The sequence below is a fragment of the Hoplias malabaricus genome, chromosome 12, assembly GCF_029633855.1.
Source record: "Hoplias malabaricus isolate fHopMal1 chromosome 12, fHopMal1.hap1, whole genome shotgun sequence".
Classification (NCBI taxonomy): Eukaryota; Metazoa; Chordata; class Actinopteri; order Characiformes; family Erythrinidae; genus Hoplias; species Hoplias malabaricus.
Window position 1 is genome coordinate 7,354,988 of NC_089811.1, and position 19,959 is coordinate 7,374,946.

Here is a 19,959-nt window from a genome sequence, read left to right on the forward strand (position 1 = left end):
TGCAGACTGACTGGGTCAGACAGAGTGCCCCGCGAGCGACCAAGCCTAGCATCTGAGTGCAACAGTGAATTAGCGTCGTACAAATACAGCGTAAACGTTTCTGGGCCCTCCTCCTGCGTCTCTTCTGAATTGAGGGGCTGTTAAGTAACTGTTATTTTTACCTTAAAATTCCAGCTTCAAAATCACTGATGCTCCACTAAGCTGTAAAAGGGACAATAGAGACTCTGTCATTGCTACTCTGAGCTCAGCACTGCAGAAACTGCACTATGTAACTTTTAGAGGAGGGTCCCAAACAAAAACAAACAAACAAAACAGGAGATGAAAGGAATTAGTTTCTCTCTTAGTTTATTTGAATAAAAAACATTCCAAGTTGCATTCCAAGGTTTGAACATATACAAAAATCTCTGAAATTAAAACGAATAGAAAACAACAAACACTGCATCTGACACAAGGCGACTCAGGGTGGAGCACGAGGGCAGTGAGTGAAAGTGAAGGTCCCAATTAAACTCTAAACCCCGCCCCTGGACACACCCCGGCCCTGCCCCTCCTCTCCACAGAGCAAGGAACTGACACAGATCTCATCTTCCTCTTCCTCCGTTCTCTTCTTTAATAAAGATTATAATCAAGGTTAAAAGCAGAAGTGAGGGAGGTGGGGGGTTGGGGGAGGGGGGTGGTGCTGAGCAGTCTTGGTTTTTGTTTTGTTTTCCGTGTTTTGTTTTCAGTCCAATCAGAATGCAGCTGTGAGACGAGGGTGGGATGTTTGCGTGTATGAAGGCCATGAGGAAGGTTCAGTGCAGAGCGCTGGTGGCAGAGCTTCACGAGCCGCCCGCCTGCTTTTCCTGTTCGATCGCTGTGAAGTGACAGAAACACAGCAATAGTGAGACTCTCAATAAACACACTAGTGTGTGTGTAAATGTGTGTTTCACTGCACGGATTGGGTAAATGCAGAAAACAAATTCCTCTTTTCGCAAGCACAGTTGACAGTAAAGTGATTCAAATTCTAATATACATCATTCATTTCATACGTTGGCTCCTGAATCATTTCTATTGTTCAATCTTCACCAAATTTACATGCAATCCATAACCAAAACATCTACAGTCGAGATACGAGGTCCCGACTTATCATTTCGAGTCATATTTATTTAATGGTTTTAATTTATTCTGAATAAAATTTGACAAAAAAAAACACCATCTCTGCTATAAAAATCACACTCGATTGCTGTGAAAATACAGGTTATTTCTGTCTGTGCATACATTTGCATATCATTAACCTTCCTGTCTCAGTCAAGTGTGTGTAACAGGGGTCTTTCTTACTCTCTTTGGACGGAAGAGGGTTCTTCTCCTGCGTCTCCGTCTTCTTCAGTTTGGTTTTGTCGAAGCTGGTCACTTCCTCCAGGTTTGGTTTGTCAGACATTTTGGTGTTTGGTCTGAAACAAAGAAGGGTTTACCGTCTGTTACCAACTATTTATTCTACCACAGCTTTAATCTCTGAATTCTGGCACTGGACACAACACACAGAGCCAGGAATCTCACAAAAACTAAACACAGACATGGTGCTGGTGTTAGTGATAGTACACAAAGGTGTCATTAAAGATTGTTGTTATTTTTTTTTAGAAAAAATGGTGGGCTATTCATTCCATCAGACATCAGGGCACTCGGTGTCTGTTCAGTGTCTGGACTCTTTCTGTATTTCCGCCCTCTGAGCTCTTTAACACTCGTAGGTTCCAGGCCGAGACTCTCCTTTAAACACGGAGCAGACTTTCCTCTTTCATATTTAATGCTTATCGCAAATTCACTTTGAAACCTTCAGTAAATTCACGATTTTATACAAAACCTTTGTTTTTTTTATTCGAATAAAACCCCCAGGAAGCTCCTGCGAGTCCTGGTTTGAGTTCAGAATTAAACTCCACGTTAAAACCCTGGACGTTAAACGCTGTTAAAGATTAAACCCGAATAAGTCGTCACTCACCAGAGATGCTCCGAAATCAAAGCGGATGTAACAGCTCTTCCAGATCAAAGCGCACTGAGAGCCCCGCACGCAGCACCCGCTTAAATACAGCCCGCATGCAAATGATGGGCGTGACGTCACACTTCCCGCTCCACACATACTCTGCAGGAAACAAATGCTGCGCGAGGGGCTTAAAACAACTGGTGTGAAATAAAGGCTTTTACTGAAAAAAAAAAATAAGGCGCAAATGTTTAAAGAACAAAAACTCAACACGTCATCGCGGCCAACGCCCTCTGCGCGACACACGGAGAAACAGCGACACCCCGCGGCCGCGGCGGGAACAGCACGCTGGCATTACATTTTTTTTAGTTTGTCCTGTGTCTTCAGTCACATTTTCAAAACTCTAAACACAATTAACACAACATCCGTCAGTTGTGAACTACACCATTAACACAGTTCATGTTGTTTTCATAAAATATGCAGTAAATGAACACGTTTCTCAAATGCTTACATTTTCTGAATACAAGCTTTCCCAGAACCAGAACCATGGATATTTATCGACTCATTCACAAATGCTTGCACACAACGCCACACAGATGAAAACCTAATGTTCAAAGCCTTAAATACAGAATAAAACCTCTCCTTCTGGAACATCAGCCGGTGAAAAGCGACATTGAAACTAGTGATAAACGTTTCTGAACAAACAGATCAGTGACACACTGAGAAATATCTGCTGTAGACGAATCACACCTGATTTTAGACTCTCTCTGAGACACACGCTGGTGTTGGAGTGCTGTCAGTGACATGGACTCATTCAAAGGGGCTTTCTGGACTGAGTGGTCAGTGTGGGTCTACAACACCATACAGAAGCACAGAGAGAGTGAGAGAGAAGGAGACAAGGGAGAGATTGAAAAGGCACTGCATTTTTATGTTTATTATTTATTATTACTTGTTTTGACCATGTTTATTGGATTATATGTTGATCACTGGTAGAAGTGTCATGGGCCTACACTCTCAGACTGTCACTGTGGTGGTACCTTCATCTCTCTCTGTGGTGGTACCCTCAATGGCACATATCCCATAGGTTTAGTTGAGGAAGTTCATTATAGAACTGTGTCTATTATAATTATAGATTTTAAAGTTGTGTTGATTTCCTACGCTCCGTTTCATCTCCAGGACTCTTATTTTATTTGACACAGTTATATAAGTAAATTATATATGAAAAGTCTGGAGAAGAGAGTGTAATGTACCTTTAGGGAACACAACTGAGCTCTAAACCACTGTTGTACCTTTAAAGGGACATTGACACTGTTTGTTCCTTTAGTGACAATGATGCACCTACAGCACCTTTTTCTGAGAGTTTTATAAACACTTTTACTGCACCACGTCTGTCATTAACTCTTTTCCGGTAAACATTAGTCATTCACCAAATGCACACATTAGAAACTAAAGCAAAAAATGACGTGGTTTCCAGGAAAAAGACAGTGGATCTCAGAGCATCTATTGTTTGCTGATTGAACTGACACAAGTTTCTGTGATGCCATCAACTGTTAGAATTTTGAGAGATGTTTTGCTGTGATTGACTATGTTCCTCTTGTTTAGAAAAGACATGCCAGTGCTTTGAAAGAATGACTCAACATTGAGGCAGGTTTGCCGTGTTTTGATAGAGTTAGTGTATGTAGAGAAAGTTCTGTTTGAATATTGAAACACTGACTTGGTATTTACAGTGTTTCCCAAACTTTTAAACACACTTCCAGAAACTTGTCTCCATTTATCAAAACTCTAAACACAAACTCAAAACAGTTTATTACTTTGTAAAGAGCCACAAATCTCTGGCAAAATGAAACAGAACTCAGAACCATGTCCTTTCACTAAAACACCACACACAGCTGTTATCTCTTATCTCTTACAGAGCGTCAAACACACACTGATATTCAAAGCACTGCCATCAAAGGTGTATACGGAGGCTTTTGATTAATGAGAATGTTACATATTTAAATACATGAGTGTGTGGAAAATCAATGTTGTTTCTGAGTTTGGTGAAGTGTAGGGTTCTTTGTCACACGACAGCATTTACAATACAATACATGTCAACTGTACGTAACACACGTGACCTGTTTCACGTAATATGTAGCAAAACAATGAGGAACATTACAAGGAAAAAAAAGGCAGATACAAGAAGGTCACAAAAGAAATGTATTTATTGCAAAATGCCAAAAAAAACCACTTGAAGCCTCTTTTATTTTCTTATAATTGATCACAGTCTTCTCCCAGTTGAATGTGTTCAGCTGCAGCACGAGTGAGACCAGTGTTTACAGGTGACCAAAGTTCCCTAATGATGCCGTGTGTGTTCAGAGATTTGTAAAACTGTGATATTTCAGTGAAAACCAATGGAATTGTGTTTGGAGCTCAGCAGATTAGAGTTATGTTGTTGATACATGAACTTCAGGTTTTCAGAAACTGTGTGGTGCTCAGATCCATTTTTGTGGAGGCACTGGAGAAACACCGTAATGTTTAGTACAGAAAATGAAATACTTGGATACTTGTGTTGTTACTTGTGTTAAGAGTTTAGAAAAAGTATCTTAGCTATTAGTAAATGATTGTTAGCAATCATAAAAACTGTAATTATAACATATCATTAATCATCATTAGACAACATTATATTACATTAAAATTACAGACATAATTTATCATATACGTTTTTATTTTTTATTGTTTCTTAAATCATTTAATTATAAACACTCTGAAACGCAGCTGTGTCATAAACACAAAACACCAGAAAGATTTTGTTCCCTCTGTTTGATAAAGTGTGCACACTGATCAACCATAACATTACAACCCAGTCACTCACACTTTTGAATAACCACTCCATCCAGTAGAGTGTATTTTTAGACTGTTTCTAATAACATGAGTCTTTTATCCCAGAGACGGAAGAGAATCACGTTCTTCTGATTTTTCTTTAAATGAGAACTGCTTTGATTAAAGACACCATTGTGGTGTGTCATTTGTTTGTATTTTGTGTGTTTTCGCTCTTTTTCCCCACTATGATGCCATGGAGGAGCAGTTCGGTTTGTGACCAGCACCCCCTGGTGGTACGGAGGTAAAGCAACAGTGCAGAAACCAAGTGGATCCTGATACAAACCTCAGACTGTAGAGTCCCAGTTCTCTCACAGTCGGGTTCCTCCAGGTCAGAGGAGTTCTCTCATCAAGATAAATCCAGGACAGGGACTGGGGTACATTTCCCCACCGTTCCCTGACACTTTTACCTAATAAAATCTCTGAAAACAAATAAACGATGTCTAAAAACAGCTCAAAACATTTAACAATATTTACACAACCGCACAACACAACGTCTCAAACAGAAGCAGAAACACTCTGGAGAGATTACTCAGATGGAGGAGTAAGATGTTGTTTATTCCTTCTCGCTCCTGCCCCTGATGGTGAAGTACCTGGAGAAGGTCTTACTGTAGACTGCGCTGTTCTCCACACAAATGGCATTCCTCAGACACTGCCAGAACCACGGTTCCGCATCAGGAGACTTGGGCCACTCCAGAACGCTGCACCCACACAGACGCCGCCTCAGCCTCAGGAAATGCGAGCTCTGGAGAACAGGCTCCAGCAGGAGGAGCACAATCACATCCTTGTTCTCCTCCAGGAGGCGCTGATGCGCCAAGTACACTGCCATCTTGAAGGAGCCGCTGTTGATGTAGTTTCGTGTGAGGATGAACACGGTCTTTCGGCTTTGCTGGATGCTCTGCATCATACTGTCCAGCAGGGGGCATCCTGGGACCCAGTCTCGTTCCTCCAGGCAAATGGGAAGGTGGCGTTCCCCTTGTTCCTCCAGCTGCACTCGCAGATTGTTAAAGACCCAGTTGGACACCTGAGGGTCCTTGGTGTCATAGGTCACGAAAGCATCGTAGATACTGTCCTCTGAGCTGAGGTACTTGAAGCCTTTGAGCCTGGCTTTGACGTAGTAGAACACATATGAGACGTCCCAGTAAAATAGGTGCATCACGGTGGAGATGAAGGTGACACAGATGATGAAGAATGTGGTTAAGAAATAGATTGTGAGGGCAATTTCGGGGTTGACACACTCCTGGATGTCAAAAAGTACCACCAGTCTCCCTTTGACTGACCTGGGCATGCGGCAGGTGACTGATGTGGCCAGCCTCTGGACCTTCACCTCGCTGTTGTTGATCCAATGGACGAATTCCATTATTTCACATGTGCAGTGGAAAGGATTGCCATGAAGCCACAGTTTGTACGAATTGTTGGGAAACGTTGATGCGTTGATGACAGTCATCCTGTTGTGGCTCAAGTCCAGCCTCTGGAGGTTTATGGCGCCAATAAGAAAATCGTCCTTCAGCTGAGAGATCCAGTTATACCTCAAGTCCAGGTAGCGCAGGTTCGGAATGCTCACGCTTATGTTCTCCGAGATGTTCACCAAGTGGTTGAAACTGAGGATCAGCTCCTCCAGGTGTGTGAACCTCTTCATCTCGTCCCACTCCAGGTCATTCAGGCCATTGTGTGCCAGTCGGAACTTCCTGAGCGTCTTTGGCATACAGCGGTAAACCCTTTTAGGGATCTTGGTGATTAAGTTACGCGAGATGTCCAGATACGTCAGGTTTGTCAAGTTCTGGAAAAGGTTGTCGTACATCCAGTCATTCACCTTCCACATTTGGCCCAGGTGGTTGTCCTGGAACTGGAGCTCATTGAGGGAGCTGCTGTACATCCTCTTCGTCGTTAAGGTGAAAATGCTGTTAGAGCTCATGTTCAAGACTCTAAGTTTAGGAAGGTTCCTCATGAAGTTCAGATTGTGGGTAACACCGGAGACGGTGAAGTAATGAGGGTTGAAGCTGAGGTCCAGCACCTCAAGGCTCTTCAGCTCACTAAAGGCATAGTCATAGGCTAAATCTATTTTGTTGTAGGACAAGTCGAGATATTTAAGGTGTGGCAAAGATGCGAGTTCCGTGCCATTGGGAGCTGCCGCAAATCCATTTCTGGATAAATTGAGGCAGGATATATTTGAGTATCCTTCGAACTGCTCAGGGGAAATGAAAAAGATGTTGTTTTTGCTCAGATCCAGCACTTGCCCGGCCCTTAAGCACTCAGGTTTGACAAGTCTGCTGGGAGCTTGGAAAGAGTGCTCCTTTCTAGAGCCAGATTTCAACAGTGGGGGCAGGCTGATGGGAGGATGGGCCTTGCTGCCCAACTGGCGTTCATTCCCAGAGTTGCTGACGGGATAGAGACGGTTCTCTGAAAGATACAGCAGCTTCAGATTCGGAAACTTGCTAAAGAGGTTTGACTCTGCATTTACAATGAAATTTGTTGCAATGTCCAACACAGTCAGATTCTGGAGGCCATAAAGAGGACTCAGAGTGTTGTTGTCTATCTTCTTGAAAACAAGAGCTTGCATATGGAGGATCCTGAGGGAGCTCAGGTTGGCGAAAGTAGGCGCCAGTGTGATGGTGTAGGGGTACGTTTTCAGGTTGTAGTTAAATGACAGATCGAGTTTCTTCAGCAGCGGCAGACTGTTCAAAAATTCTCCATGCTCTATTGCAGTCATCAAGAAGTTGAAAGAAAGATACAGTTCCTTGAGATCTGGCATGTTCTCGAACCAAGATTTCTTTAAGTCAGAGAGGGAGTTCCCTGCAAGGTGCAGCAGCGTGAGACGTCTGAGATTTTTAAAGGCTTGTTCGTGGATCTGGATGGATTGGTTATTACATGGGACGCAGGGAAACGGAGCATTTTGGCAGCGCGGGCAGTTCCCTTGGATTTTAAGGACAGCCAGATTGGGGAGATAATTGAAATCATCCTCTCCGATGTATGCAATGCTATTGGATGCGAGTTCAAGCGTATTTAACGAGGCGGGTAAACCTTGGGGCACTCGTGTCAGGTTGTTATAGGACAGAGTCAGATGCCGTAAACTGCGAAGGTTAGCAAAGCTTCCTTTTTCAATTTCAAAGACTTTATTGCAGGGATTCCAGTAGTAGCAGTTCTTGGACAGGTAGAGATGTGTCAACTCAGGCAGCGGTGGAAAGCTGGAGCAGGTTAGTGAATTTATTTTGTTTTCTATTAAAGTCAGTTTTAGCAGCGTTTTTGGAAGGTGTCTTGGAACGTGTGGAAGACCAGCTCCATTGAGGTTTAAATACCTCAGACTGCTCAGATTTACGAAGACCCCAGGGGTGACATTCACCATGTGGTCCTTGTTCAGCCAGTTGAGGTTGAGCGCCGTTAGATTCCGCAATTTGCCCACTTTCTCTGCCGTTAAGTTCCTGATTCGGTTCTCAGACAAATTCAGGATGGTGACATTCTCTAAAATGTGTGGCACTTCTCGGAGTCCTCTGCCTTGGCAGTAGAAGGCCACGGTTCCCTCCGTATAATTTTGTTCAATGTTACATGGCAGTGTCCGCAGATAATTTTCATCAAATTTGCTGAGGGAGGGACGTAGCAGAAACAACACTGTCGATAGAAAGGCTAGGTTTAGCCAGTAAACAGTGGCATTCTGGAGGAGCAAACACAGACAATTAAAGTAAAGAGAGTTAAACATGAAGCACTGTACTTGAATCCTAATAAATACTGACATAGTCTTGCATCAAACAGGCTTTAAACATGTCTTCAGTTCAGGAATACAGCAATGTCATGTTAACATTGAAAAATTACTTGTAAATGTACCATGAAAGCACCCGCTATGACATATTTAAGATGTGTCTATGTAGTATATATATATATAGTCATAATAAAAAAAACAAGACTACGTTCATAAAAAACATAACATTTTTCAATAAATGTTTGTGCAAAAAATTAATTTAAAAGATGCGTAACACAAAATAATAAATGAGAAATGTTGCATATCTGTAGTTTGAGCTCTGGGACTCTTCCTTTTGCAGCTCATGTTACATGTTTACAGTGTTTCTACGCTTGTGTTATTTAACTGTGGTTCAAGATTTTGTTTAAATTATGATCAGCAGGGGTTTGGAGATCTGTAGGATACTGAACGCTGAGAGCTGTAACTGTGGCATGTTTATCCCCACGTAGTCTGATTGGTTCCCTATCGTATTTATACTATTTATATATGTTCAGCAAACATTTCAGGAGTTAAAAGCTGGAATATAATGTCCAGCAAGGCGTTCATAAAAATACATACAAAAGAAAACAAGATAAGACAAGTCATCAAATGAAGCTCTGTTCCTAAAATGTACCGTGACACACGAGTCTATTGGCACGATAAATATTAATACAGATCAGTTCTTACCATCTTAACCATGTTCCATATATAGCTCCAGTTGGACACTCCAGTGGCTGAATGAGTGGCTCAGAGAAATTCAACCAAAGTTACCCCAATAAAAAGGAAGTTGTTTCTGTCAATGTCAGCAATAGCCTCTCTACCCAGGCTCTAAATAAATGCAAATAAACAGGAAGGGTTCTGGGTGCCCAGGCTGGTGCCACCTGGAGAATCACATGCTAATACCAGACCTTACTTTTCCCACACACCTCACTTCACGTATCGAATCTGAGCGACATGTCTGAGAGGTTTTTACACAGAGGCGACTGGTCAGAGAAACCACACAACTGATGGCTTTATTTTTGTGCTTCTGAGTGTCAGAAAATAAGGGGAAGTGTTGCTGACTCACTTCCCTTTTCTTTAGTTTATATTTCACCGTCACACGAAACTTAAGCCCTTTCACTGTCGGCAATCTGTAGCAGTGTGGAGAGACGCCCCTTCACCACTCTGTCACTGTCACTCAAACAGGCAGTGGGTTTTCACACTTAACTCTGTGCAAAATGGAAATATACTGAACATATGATGAAAAGATAAATAAAATATTTTCCTGGTCTTAACCAAAGACATAACCTTAAATTTACAGACAATCTGCAACATTCCTCCTTTCTACTAATAGCTGTAGTTATTGTAGATTGCTTATTTTTTTATTTATTATTAAAACATTAAATATTTGTATTTATTGTCAGATATTGTTCAGTGAACGTGTCTTACATTTACTGGCTGATGATTTCTCTTGTTTAATGTAAAATAGTCCAATCACAGCCAGGTAAATCTCTCATAACAAGCAACGTCCTGCAGAAACCTGTGAAATATCTTATAATGTTCTCTCCACCATCTTAGACTAAACTAGAGACATCTACTACATCAGAGGTCTCTAAATCTGGAACGAAATCCAGGATCAGGTTGGATCTTGCACTGGCCGGTTAGTATTCTTGGCCAGTCTGGTACATTAGCAGTTGCCGAAATAGTGAACATACCAGCTGAACATTTTAAAATCCCGGCCTGGAAACTGGATGCGACTTTTGGATTTGTTTCCCCTTATTAACTTCTCTTTTGTCCTTCCTTTTCCTCTTTGTCTGAAGCACGCCTTAGTTTTACCTCTTTAACCGCCTGCGAATTGTAAATATTTATGACAGAAAGTAGTGAATGATTCCTTTTTTCTAAAACTGTGCAGTGTTCCTTACTCTGGACTTTGAAGAAGGGGTGATGCTTCACTCGGTCACAACCAGAATCCAGGACTGAAAATGTTATTACACAACGCAGAACAAATGTGGATTTTAATGTTTGAAAAGTAAGAAAACATTTTGAAATGTGAAAGTGAGCCAGATGTGACACAGATGTGACCGTAAAGCTTCATTATGAAAAGCATTATCAGGCATTTTTGGTACTTTTTATGGGACGTGCCACAGATTTAGACTTCAAACACAAACAAGTGTCAAATTCAGAATCTGAAAACTCAGAACAAGAAAACTGTCCTGAACACACATCACAACAATCACAGATGGTAACACGCTAACACAATAGTGAAGTGACTCCAGAAGAAATTACACTGTTAAATATTCTTTTAATATTCCTTTATGGTGTAAAACAATATCTAAGTGATAATATCATATAACTAGTCCATAAAGCATTATCTCTCTTATGAGATTTTCAAATTATTATTAAACCTATTTTTAGTCTATTTTAAGTGAGTATTCATGAGATAAGATTAAATGTCCCAGGGGTCCTGGTGTAATTTTAGTTTTACAGGAGCTCTCAAGTGTCTGGATGCAGGAGAGACATCACTGAAAAGACCATTTTTCATTACGAATATCTCCCTGAGACACTCCTCATCTCCCAACAGGCTTTTGACTGGTAAAAAGAGCTTTTGATATAATAAACATCTAGATAATAAAGATATATTTACAATATTCTCATAAAGAAACATATCAGATGTATTGATCAGAACTTGCCAAAACATATATTTTTTTCTCTGTAGATCAGACTTAAGATGTTTTCCTTTAAGCTGATGATATATTTCTTACTGTGTAAAAAGCTTTCTGCGGACTCTGAGGCCTACAAAGTTTCCTGGAAGAGTTTATTGTAGTGCTGTTGGCTTTCCGTGGCCATGATGCTCCTGAGACAGAACCAAAAGTATGGCTGTGCCTGAGGGTTCCTCGGCCACTCAAGAACAGAGCGCTTGTACAGCCTCTTTCTGAGCCTCAGGTACTTGGAGTGGGATGCAGAGAACTTCTCCAGGAAGATGAGTACTATGACGTCGTTCTTCTCATCCATAAGTCTCTGGTGAGCCAGGTAGAAAGCCATCTTGAAGTTTCCACTCCGGATGAAGCGTCCGGTCAGAATGAAAATGGTCCGTTTGCTGAGCTGGATGCTCTGGGAGAGGTTCTCGATAAGGGGACATCCAGGAACCCAGTCTCGATCTTCTAAACAAAGTTGGAGCTTTTGTTCCCCTCTGTCTTCCAAATTGACTCTGAGCTCTTGCAGAACCCAGTCGCTCACAGCTTTGTCAGCTTTATCGTAAACCACAAAAGCATCATAGGCCGTACTTTCTAAAACAAGGCGACGGTAACCCTTGACTTTGGCCAAGCAGAAGTGGTAGATGTACCACACGTCCCAGAGGAAGAGATGGCTGCATATCGCCAATGTAAGAACACACAGAATCACAGACGTCGTGAAAGTGCTCAGGATTATAGACAGGTAGCTGTGTTGGCAAGCTTGAATATTGAGGAAGATCACGCTCTGACCTCGCTGAGTGCCCGGTGCAGCACAGGTCACATCAGTAGCCAACCTGGGAATGTTTACAGTGGTGCGATTGATCCATCTGACGAACCATGTCGCATTACAAGAGCACACAAACCTGTTATTGTTCAAGTACAAAACCTGCAGTTGGTTTATGACGTTCTCAGGAAAGCTGGACTCTTCAATGTACTTGATCTGGTTAAAACTCAGGTCCAAGTGTTTCAGGCTGAATGCATCCTGGAGGAAGTGGGAAGTAAGGGTTGCGATTTGATTCTTGCGGAGAACTAGGGTCACAATCGACTTTGAGCAGTTTGCAAGTTTCGAAGGCACGGTTGTCAGTTGGTTACCAGCGAGATCCAGGAGCTGCAGCTTCTTGAGATACTTAAGACCTTCCCAGGAAAACAATTTCAGTTTGTTGTTGGTAAGGTTCAGTTGCTCGAGTGATTGTGGAAAGCCTTGGAAAACCTGCTTGGGGATGAAGTTGAGGTTGTTGTGAGAGATGTCAAGGGTCTTTAAGGCCATGAGCTTTTTGAAGTAGTTGACGTATCTCAGATCGCCATCTCTCCACATCATGTCTAGACGATTGCCTCTGAATTCCAGGTGTTCTAGAGAGTAGCTCTCCATCTCCATGTTGGTGGAGGTGGATATTTGATTGTGGTTCATTTTCAGCATGGTCAGAGCATCGAGATTCTTAGTAAAGTTGAGCATGTGTGTTAAACCTTCAGCCTCAAAGTAGTGGTTGTTGTAACTGATGTCTAGAACAACCAAATTGCTCAGTTCCTTAAACGCAGTTGAGAACATCAGGTCAAGACGGTTGTTGGAGAAGTCAAGATACTTCAGATTCTTGAGGTAAATGAATTCAGAGCCGTTTAAGGCTTGGCTCATGGCATTTCCAGAGAGATTCAGACACCTGAGCTCTTGAAGATTCAGGAATCTCGAATGCAAGAAGAATAAGTTGTTTCTGCTGATGTCCAGAGTTTTTCCGTAGGAGCTGCAGTGATTGTTAAAAGGGCTCAAGGTCCCAAGTTCCTTGTCTCTGTATTTGCAGCTGCGAGCATATTCATCATACCTGAAATAGTGAATGTCTCTCACATCTCCACTTTGGAATTGAGTTCCTCTTGACATTGGGGAAAAGTTATCCTGTTTGGGAAAGCCATGTGCCATCGTTAAACCAGGTGTACCCTCGGAGGGAGACGAAATCTTGTTGTCCGACAGGTTTATGACGTGAAAGCTCTTCAGCTCTGAAAGGATGCTTAAGTTCGTTAACTTTATGAAGTTTGTACCAAGGTCAATAATCTCAAGCTTCTCCAGAGAAGTCAAAGGGTGAATATCCTCACGTTTCAGTTCCTGGAAAACAAAGCCTCTGATCCTCAGGATCTGGAGATTCTTAAGAGCAGAGAAAGCCCTGGAAAGGTTTAGAGAGGAGGGGTACTTCTGGAGCTCATAATTAAAAGACAGGTCAAGTTCTTCTAAATAAGGCAATGCATAAGGAAAAGAGGTGTGGGTAATCGCTCTTGCCAAAAAGTTTTGGGAGAGGTCCAAAACTTGAAGACTTTCAAATCCTTGAAACCATTCCCGGTGCACCGCCGTGAGGGAGTTACTGTGGAGTCGCAGGATTTTCAGTTTGGTCAAATTCTGGAAAGTGTTATCATTAATGTGGAAGGGAGCATTGTTGGGACAAGGAGTACATGGATAAGGAGCATTGTAGCAGCGAGGACAGTTCCCACTCAAATCAAGGATCTTTAGATTCGTTAGATTGTGGAAATCCTTTTCTGTCACATTGTGTATGTTATTGTTGTACAGATACAGCTCTTTAAGGCTGGACGGTAGTTTTTGAGGTACATAAGACAGATTATTGGACTTAAGTGAAAGCAGGGTCAGTTTTTCAAGCTGCAAGAAGGCGTCCTTCTCGATGAAGTAGGATTTGTTGCACGGGTTTCTGAAGTAGCAGTTCTGGCCGAGGTACAGGGACTCAATGTTGGGAACTTCAGTGAGATTTTCCTTCAGAATTGAGGAGATGTTGTTTACCTCGAGACTGAGGAGGACAATGTTTGGAGGAAGTCCTTTGGGAATGCTGGAGAGCTGGTTCCCATCCAGATAAAGGGACCTCAGGTTCTTGAGGTTCCAGAAGCTGCCATTATCAATGGTGACGCTTTGTGTACACATGTTGTCCTTTGGGCCAATTTTGATTGGTACACAGTTACAGCGCATATCGATCTCTGTAACATTGACGAGGTTTGTGAAGGAGGTGTTCTGGATGTGAGGAATGTGGTTGATTGTAAGAGTCAGGTTGGTGGCATTAGATGGTATTCCACTTGGGATTTTGGTCAAACTTCTGCTGGTGCAGTCCACATATACTTCGGTTCCATTTTTGGCCTTGAATACGTCACATGGCAGACTTTTGGGGAACCACTCTGTCTCTGAACATAAAGATGTATGGAAAAGGAGGAGGCTGGTTAAAGTCAGGAACATCCTCCCTGCCATCTAAGAGGAGGAGGAGGAGGAGAAGGAGATTAGAGTTCAGAACAAAAACTAAAAATGAAACAACAATCTCAAGAGCTTCACACACACTTTCCACTGCTGCAAAGACATGAGTCTACTGTTCAATGAGTCTGACCTTCCAGTCCTCAGACAGCTCTGCAGGAGAAACCAGACTCGAACAAATTTGCAGCGCTGAGTCTCCTCAGTTCCAAAACACTTACACAGTGTCAGTAAAGGAAAGGTGAGGGATCTCAGCATGAAACTCACCTCTTTTACCACTTTTTTGGAGCGAGTCAGAGGCGTCAGATTCTAAATGTGTTTATATTTACAGAGTCCAAAATAAATCAAGAGAATGAATACAGTCCATACACAAGCATAGACATATATTAAATAACCTGTGAATGTGTCAGAAACAGCTTGGTCTAAATTTAAATAACTTTTATTATTTTTAAAGCATCCTAAAATGAGATTTAACTGATTATCAGGAAGATTTACCAACTTTGCAGTGTGACATCTTAAAAATCACAACAAACAATACGTGTTAACTGTAATAACTGAAACCATAGAGGATCAGTTTCGGGGGATTCTCCTTTGTATTCGTACTCTCAGAGTTGACTTTAATTTTTATGATAAATAATTTTAAGATGAGGAAGATGAAGCCACTCACCCCTGCGCTCTGGGCTCTTGTTAAAGTCCACTAGTTTTTCTCCTGGTGTTTCTGTGCTCACAGATTCTTAATATTTTTAAAGCTGGATTCACACTCTGTTCTTCTCAAAAATCATAAACGCAACTGAAAATGTCTAAAATTACCCCTCACAACTTCCTCATTATTCAGCTTTTACCTTCAGTCAGAAACACCCCTCGATCTCCGCCCTGAGCCCACCACTGCACATCTGTTCCAGCCTCATCAGGCAGTTTCTCATATTCCACATTTATTACTACATTTTCTTATATTTTCTATATATAAGCATTATTTGACATTTAAAGATGTAAACACCAATTAAATACATTCATTAATAAGTAAATGAACTAATGAGTAATGAGTGAGTGTAAGACTCTGATGTTGTAATGAAAACATAAAATAAAGAATTATCATTTCCAGGGAAGAAACAGGAGTTTGGACCTCAGGACCACGGGTCACTGTCAGTGAGGAGCGTAGTGTGTTCTTCCTGTGTCATATGGGTAGGTGGCGTGACAGTGTCCACAGGTGTGTGAGTGTGTGTGTGAGTAACTGGGTGAGTGTGTGATATCCTTTGATGGACTGGGGTGCTGAAGATGAATGAATGAATGGAGGAGTGAAATGTGAGGTTGTCATATTTCAGGGATAAATCATATTTCTTTATTACATTTTCTTAGAATATTTACTTCTGATTATTATTCAGTGATTTAGTTTTTTCATTTTTTACTCAATGACTTTATGAATCAATCAATAAAAACCACAAGCTCCTGATGACGACAGGAAATATTTAATGCGATGAATATGCAAATAAATAAACCACAGTAAGTTGTTCATAAAAGCTCCTTATGCAAAAGAGTTTTATTTTTACACGTTTCTAAATTCAGCGTCTGAAATTTTCTTTAACATATTTTTTGCACAATATTCTATATTTCTACATAAATAAATGAATAAATAAATACCAGACGCCTAAAACATCAGAACGCTCCTGTGATCAGTTAATGAACTATATCTTTAGCTTTAAAAACTCTGCTCTGTAGAATCCACTCTGTTTATTTTACATATGTCACAGGTACAAGGTGCGGAATATTAAAACAGTTCACGTTGGCCAGGTGTGATCCATTGGCTCCGCCCCCTTTATTTTTAAGGTGGACAGAAATTAATTGTGTGTCTATGGCTTTAAAGACGCAGAAACCCAGCTGCTCCCGTTGATTAGGACTCTGTCCAGGAAACGCAGGAAGAAGATTCAGAAGAAAACAATGTCGTTGGAGCGTCAGTCACGGGGCTCGCTGTCAAACATCTTTCAGCTGGAGTTTGTGCAAAAAACACTGGGTTAAAAATAACACATACACCCCACCTCTGTGCAGAACGACCTCGAATATCTTCACGTTTCTCCGAGCGGCACAAGACTCATGTTTAACCAGAACAACAGAAACGCTCTGGAGTCGCTCAGATACAGCAGGGGTTTCAGTAACTTTCATCCCGTGTTTGGAAGGTTACGTCCTTCTCGTGTGAAGCGGCAGAACTTTAGGCACTTTACTCGTTCAGTTCGTATTAAACACCAAACGTTTTCTAGGCAATTCTTTAGATTTTACATTTGTCTCAAATTGTATCACTTTTCCTCGGGGAATCTCAGGTGGTTGATGTTCCATTCGCATCTCAATCAAAATCTACTCCCACACACCTACAGCCCCCAGGTCTGAGGACCAGGTGCAAACCCTTGTTTTGATGTGTGTTGTGCATCATTGTCTTGTTGTAATATCCAGCATTTCCACAAACCTTTACTAAAGACCTCCACAAATCTACAGATTCACCGCTGCTTCTCCTTGCAGTTTTCAATTAAATATCTATTGTTTATAATGTGTTTTACCAGAGGACGGTCCGCTGGGAATTTCGGTTCCTCCTGAGGGTCTTCCTCCAGCTCAGAGGGAGTTTTTCCGCCTTCGCATTCAGCTACTCACCTGGGGATATTAGTTATCAATTTAACTTTTAATTCTCAATTTCCTTGAAGCTGCTTTGTGACACCATCAGATCGTAAAAAAAAGCTCTACAAATAAATCTGACTCGACTTTCTTCTGTGGGACGGTACATTCCAGGATTTGTAGCTTTTTACTCACAACATCTACCTACAACATCTACTTACAGCAGCCACACAACCCCAAAGCACAGCACATCCACCCCCATGTTTCACAGCACCATGCTCCTGTCTCTTGCTCCGATCTTTTGTTTCATGCAGATGTTGTGTAATATTTTGCTCTTCACTCAGCACATCTGGGATGAGAAGAGATGACAAAACTCACTGTTTCACTTAGAACATAAACAAAATGTGAACTTTGACCAACTCTCGAACATTCTGCTCGGTTTCATCCTCAACAACAAAGGCTTAGCCTTTCTGTTTCCACCTGTAGATTCCCGACATTCCCCAGAGTTCACAGACGGGGAATGATATCTGTTAGAGCGACTCCTTTCGGCTGGCACTCTCGAGTCTTGGCATTTCGCCTGTGCAGATTTTCAGGATTTTCTAAGTCTTCTCTGTTGTCTAAAAGAGTTTAGATTCAAGTTTAAAATCTTTAAACACGTGCCCAAAGCTCCCTGAGCCAATAGGGGTTGATTTCCAGTGGAAATTCCAGATGGAGAGGGAAGTATCCAAGGAAGCTCACGAGAAGATCATCAGGACGTCCAAAGACTTCAGATTTGATGAAGACTGTGCTGTGGTTTCTTCAGACGTACAGAGTGCAAAACATTAATGTCACCTCCATCTTCAGCGAGCTACACTGTGGGACAGAGACAAACGTCACATTATTCAAGAAACAACAGTATTCAAGAAAATTTCAATAAAAAAACTAATCACAGAAAGAATAACAATTCAAGGAAATGTACAAAAAATTAAGAAATTTTCAAACTTAAAAGAAAAAGGAATGAAATAAAAAAATATCCCATGTATTCAACGACACCACAAATTTAACGTAAAATTGAAGAACCTGAAGAATTTCTGTTTTTTACGATGTACAATTCATTCTCATTCAGGAGTTAATGGGTGTTAAGTGTTTGACACTAAGTTCATTACTATAATTTTGTTGTTTTGGACTTAATTTATTTTAACTGACTAAATTTAGCAACTGTTACGTGAGGGTCAAAAGAAATCCAATCAAAAATAATCTATTCCATGTCAATTGATGCCAAACAATGGTTCCTTATGAATAGGGTTCTGCTATTGTTAACACTGAACCTTGTTTGGTATGTTCTGAGGGTTCTAGCTTGTCCAATCAAATTGTCAGTTGAGGATACGTTGATCTTTATCTCAATTCTGATGACAGCTGTTTTAATAAACAGTGAATGTTCTAAAGCAGAACTAAATATAAACCTCAGTCTTTTAGAACATACCTGTAGTTTCTCTGATCTTGGGCATCCTTTGGCAGCCATCTCTTGTAGTGCCACCTAGTGACTCCGTGCCTGGCGGTGGATGATGCTTCCTCAAAAACGTGGACTCCACATTCGGATGGATGTGTTTACTGTGTGGGCTTTGGCTGTAACTTTTCTCCTCTGAACCTGGGTGGCCCAGACCCTTCAGAGAGGACTCAGAGAGAATGTGGATGCTTTCTGGAATCTGGGGGGAGTCCATGGGCGTGACACAGCTGCTGCTGCCGGTGCTGCAACCGGCGTCAATGGAGGAGTTTTGGGAACTCTGCAGAGAGTGGATTCCTTCGCTCTGGACAGAGGACATCCTCTTGGTCAAATGGTACTCGTATAGTCTGGTCACTTCTTTCTCCGGCAGAGCTGTCCTCATCTGCCGCTGCTGCTCATTTTCAGATTGTCTGATCTGCAACACCTCTTCCACAGGGGAACGATGGGTGGGTTCCAGCACAGATCCGTGGGGTTTGCTTGGATTTAGAACTCTGGAGTCAGCCAACTCCATTTTGTTGCTCTTTTGAGGCGTTGAGTTTCCCTGAGGCACGCTGCCGTCGCAGATCAGCTCCGAGTAAATGTGCTCCTGGGGTTTGTTGTCCATGGGCTGTTGCCTTGATTCTGAAAAAGGAAACACATTGAAGTTATTGTACCTCCCAACTGCATCCTCCATGGTCTTCCTAAGACGAGGGTCACTTTCCCCACTGTCCTCGACCTGTCCTTGTCTCATCACAGTGTCCATCTGCATCTTGTTGAAGTACTCAGTCAAGGACTTAGTCTCCATTGTTTCCGGTTCCATCTCTAAATTCTCTGAACGAAGAGTTTGAGAAGAAAGAACTGCGACCGGATGGTGCTCATCCCCCAAGACGTCTCTTCCTTCGCAAGCGTTCAAACGGAACTCATTCTTCTCCTCGGACTGCGACTGATAGCCTTCAGCTGCGGCTACAAACATTTTCAGGGCATTTTCAGAGAGTTTCTGAGCTGCTGCCAGCTCTGAGCTCTCCGTCATTTCCGAGGAATTTGTCTCATTTCCAGAATCCGAGGCAGACTCAGGGCTAAAGGAACGAGATATTTCTACACCTGTGTGGCCCCAGAGAGAGAGAGAAAGAGAGAGAGCAGAAAGAAAGACAGTTTTTTAATAGTTAATGCTGCAAGACACATCTCACACAATATTTGAAAACATCTTTTATTTGTACAAAAGTGTTTTGTTGTTGGAAGACTGTGAAACGGATAAAACCAACACATAATGAAATAAATGAACAAAAAATGGTCCACAAAACAGAAACAAACATGACCTGGAAAAATGGGAGAAGAATGTGTTCAGAGTTATGTGCTCATGGAGAGGAACGAGGAAGAAAGAAAGAAAGGACAAGATCAACAGAAACCAATGGCTGGAGGACGGTGCGCTGTCAATGGATGAAGGTT

The 19,959-nt window shown here is 41.8% G+C and overlaps 4 protein-coding genes across 8 annotated transcripts in view; all 4 read right to left on the bottom strand.

The window, feature by feature from the left end:
- Nucleotides 1–334: 334 nt before the first annotated feature.
- Nucleotides 335–2,123, bottom strand: tmsb4x (thymosin beta 4 X-linked). Its single transcript, XM_066686346.1, has 3 exons — nucleotides 1,970–2,123; nucleotides 1,315–1,427; nucleotides 335–850 (listed from the first exon to the last, which is right to left on the bottom strand). Exons 2-3 carry the CDS (start codon nucleotides 1,412–1,414, stop codon nucleotides 816–818), a joined length of 135 nt encoding a protein of 44 aa, XP_066542443.1. The 5' UTR covers nucleotides 1,415–1,427; nucleotides 1,970–2,123; the 3' UTR covers nucleotides 335–815.
- A 2,045-nt stretch (nucleotides 2,124–4,168) lies between these two features.
- Nucleotides 4,169–9,434, bottom strand: LOC136710632 (toll-like receptor 7). Its single transcript, XM_066686342.1, has 2 exons — nucleotides 9,204–9,434; nucleotides 4,169–8,453 (listed from the first exon to the last, which is right to left on the bottom strand). The coding sequence occupies exons 1-2, from the start codon at nucleotides 9,213–9,215 to the stop codon at nucleotides 5,361–5,363; spliced, it is 3,105 nt and encodes a 1,034-aa protein (XP_066542439.1). The 5' UTR covers nucleotides 9,216–9,434; the 3' UTR covers nucleotides 4,169–5,360.
- A 1,752-nt stretch (nucleotides 9,435–11,186) lies between these two features.
- Nucleotides 11,187–14,456, bottom strand: tlr7 (toll-like receptor 7). The gene has a single exon (XM_066686341.1). It carries the CDS (start codon nucleotides 14,454–14,456, stop codon nucleotides 11,289–11,291), a length of 3,168 nt encoding a protein of 1,055 aa, XP_066542438.1. The 3' UTR covers nucleotides 11,187–11,288.
- Nucleotides 14,457–15,935: 1,479 nt separating this feature from the next.
- Nucleotides 15,936–19,959, bottom strand: part of frmpd4 (FERM and PDZ domain containing 4) — a 34,903-nt gene continuing 30,879 nt past the window's right edge. For 4 of the 5 annotated variants that reach the window (XM_066686338.1, XM_066686339.1, XM_066686337.1 and 1 more), the window contains exons 16-17: nucleotides 18,514–19,614; nucleotides 15,937–17,903 (exon numbers count right to left, since the gene is read on the bottom strand). In XM_066686338.1, the coding sequence (XP_066542435.1) occupies nucleotides 17,899–17,903; nucleotides 18,514–19,614 (1,106 nt within the window). In that variant the 3' untranslated portion in view covers nucleotides 15,937–17,898. Of the gene's footprint in view, nucleotides 17,904–18,513; nucleotides 19,615–19,959 lie in introns of all 5 variants that reach the window. The other variant, XM_066686340.1, reaches the window with a different exon arrangement.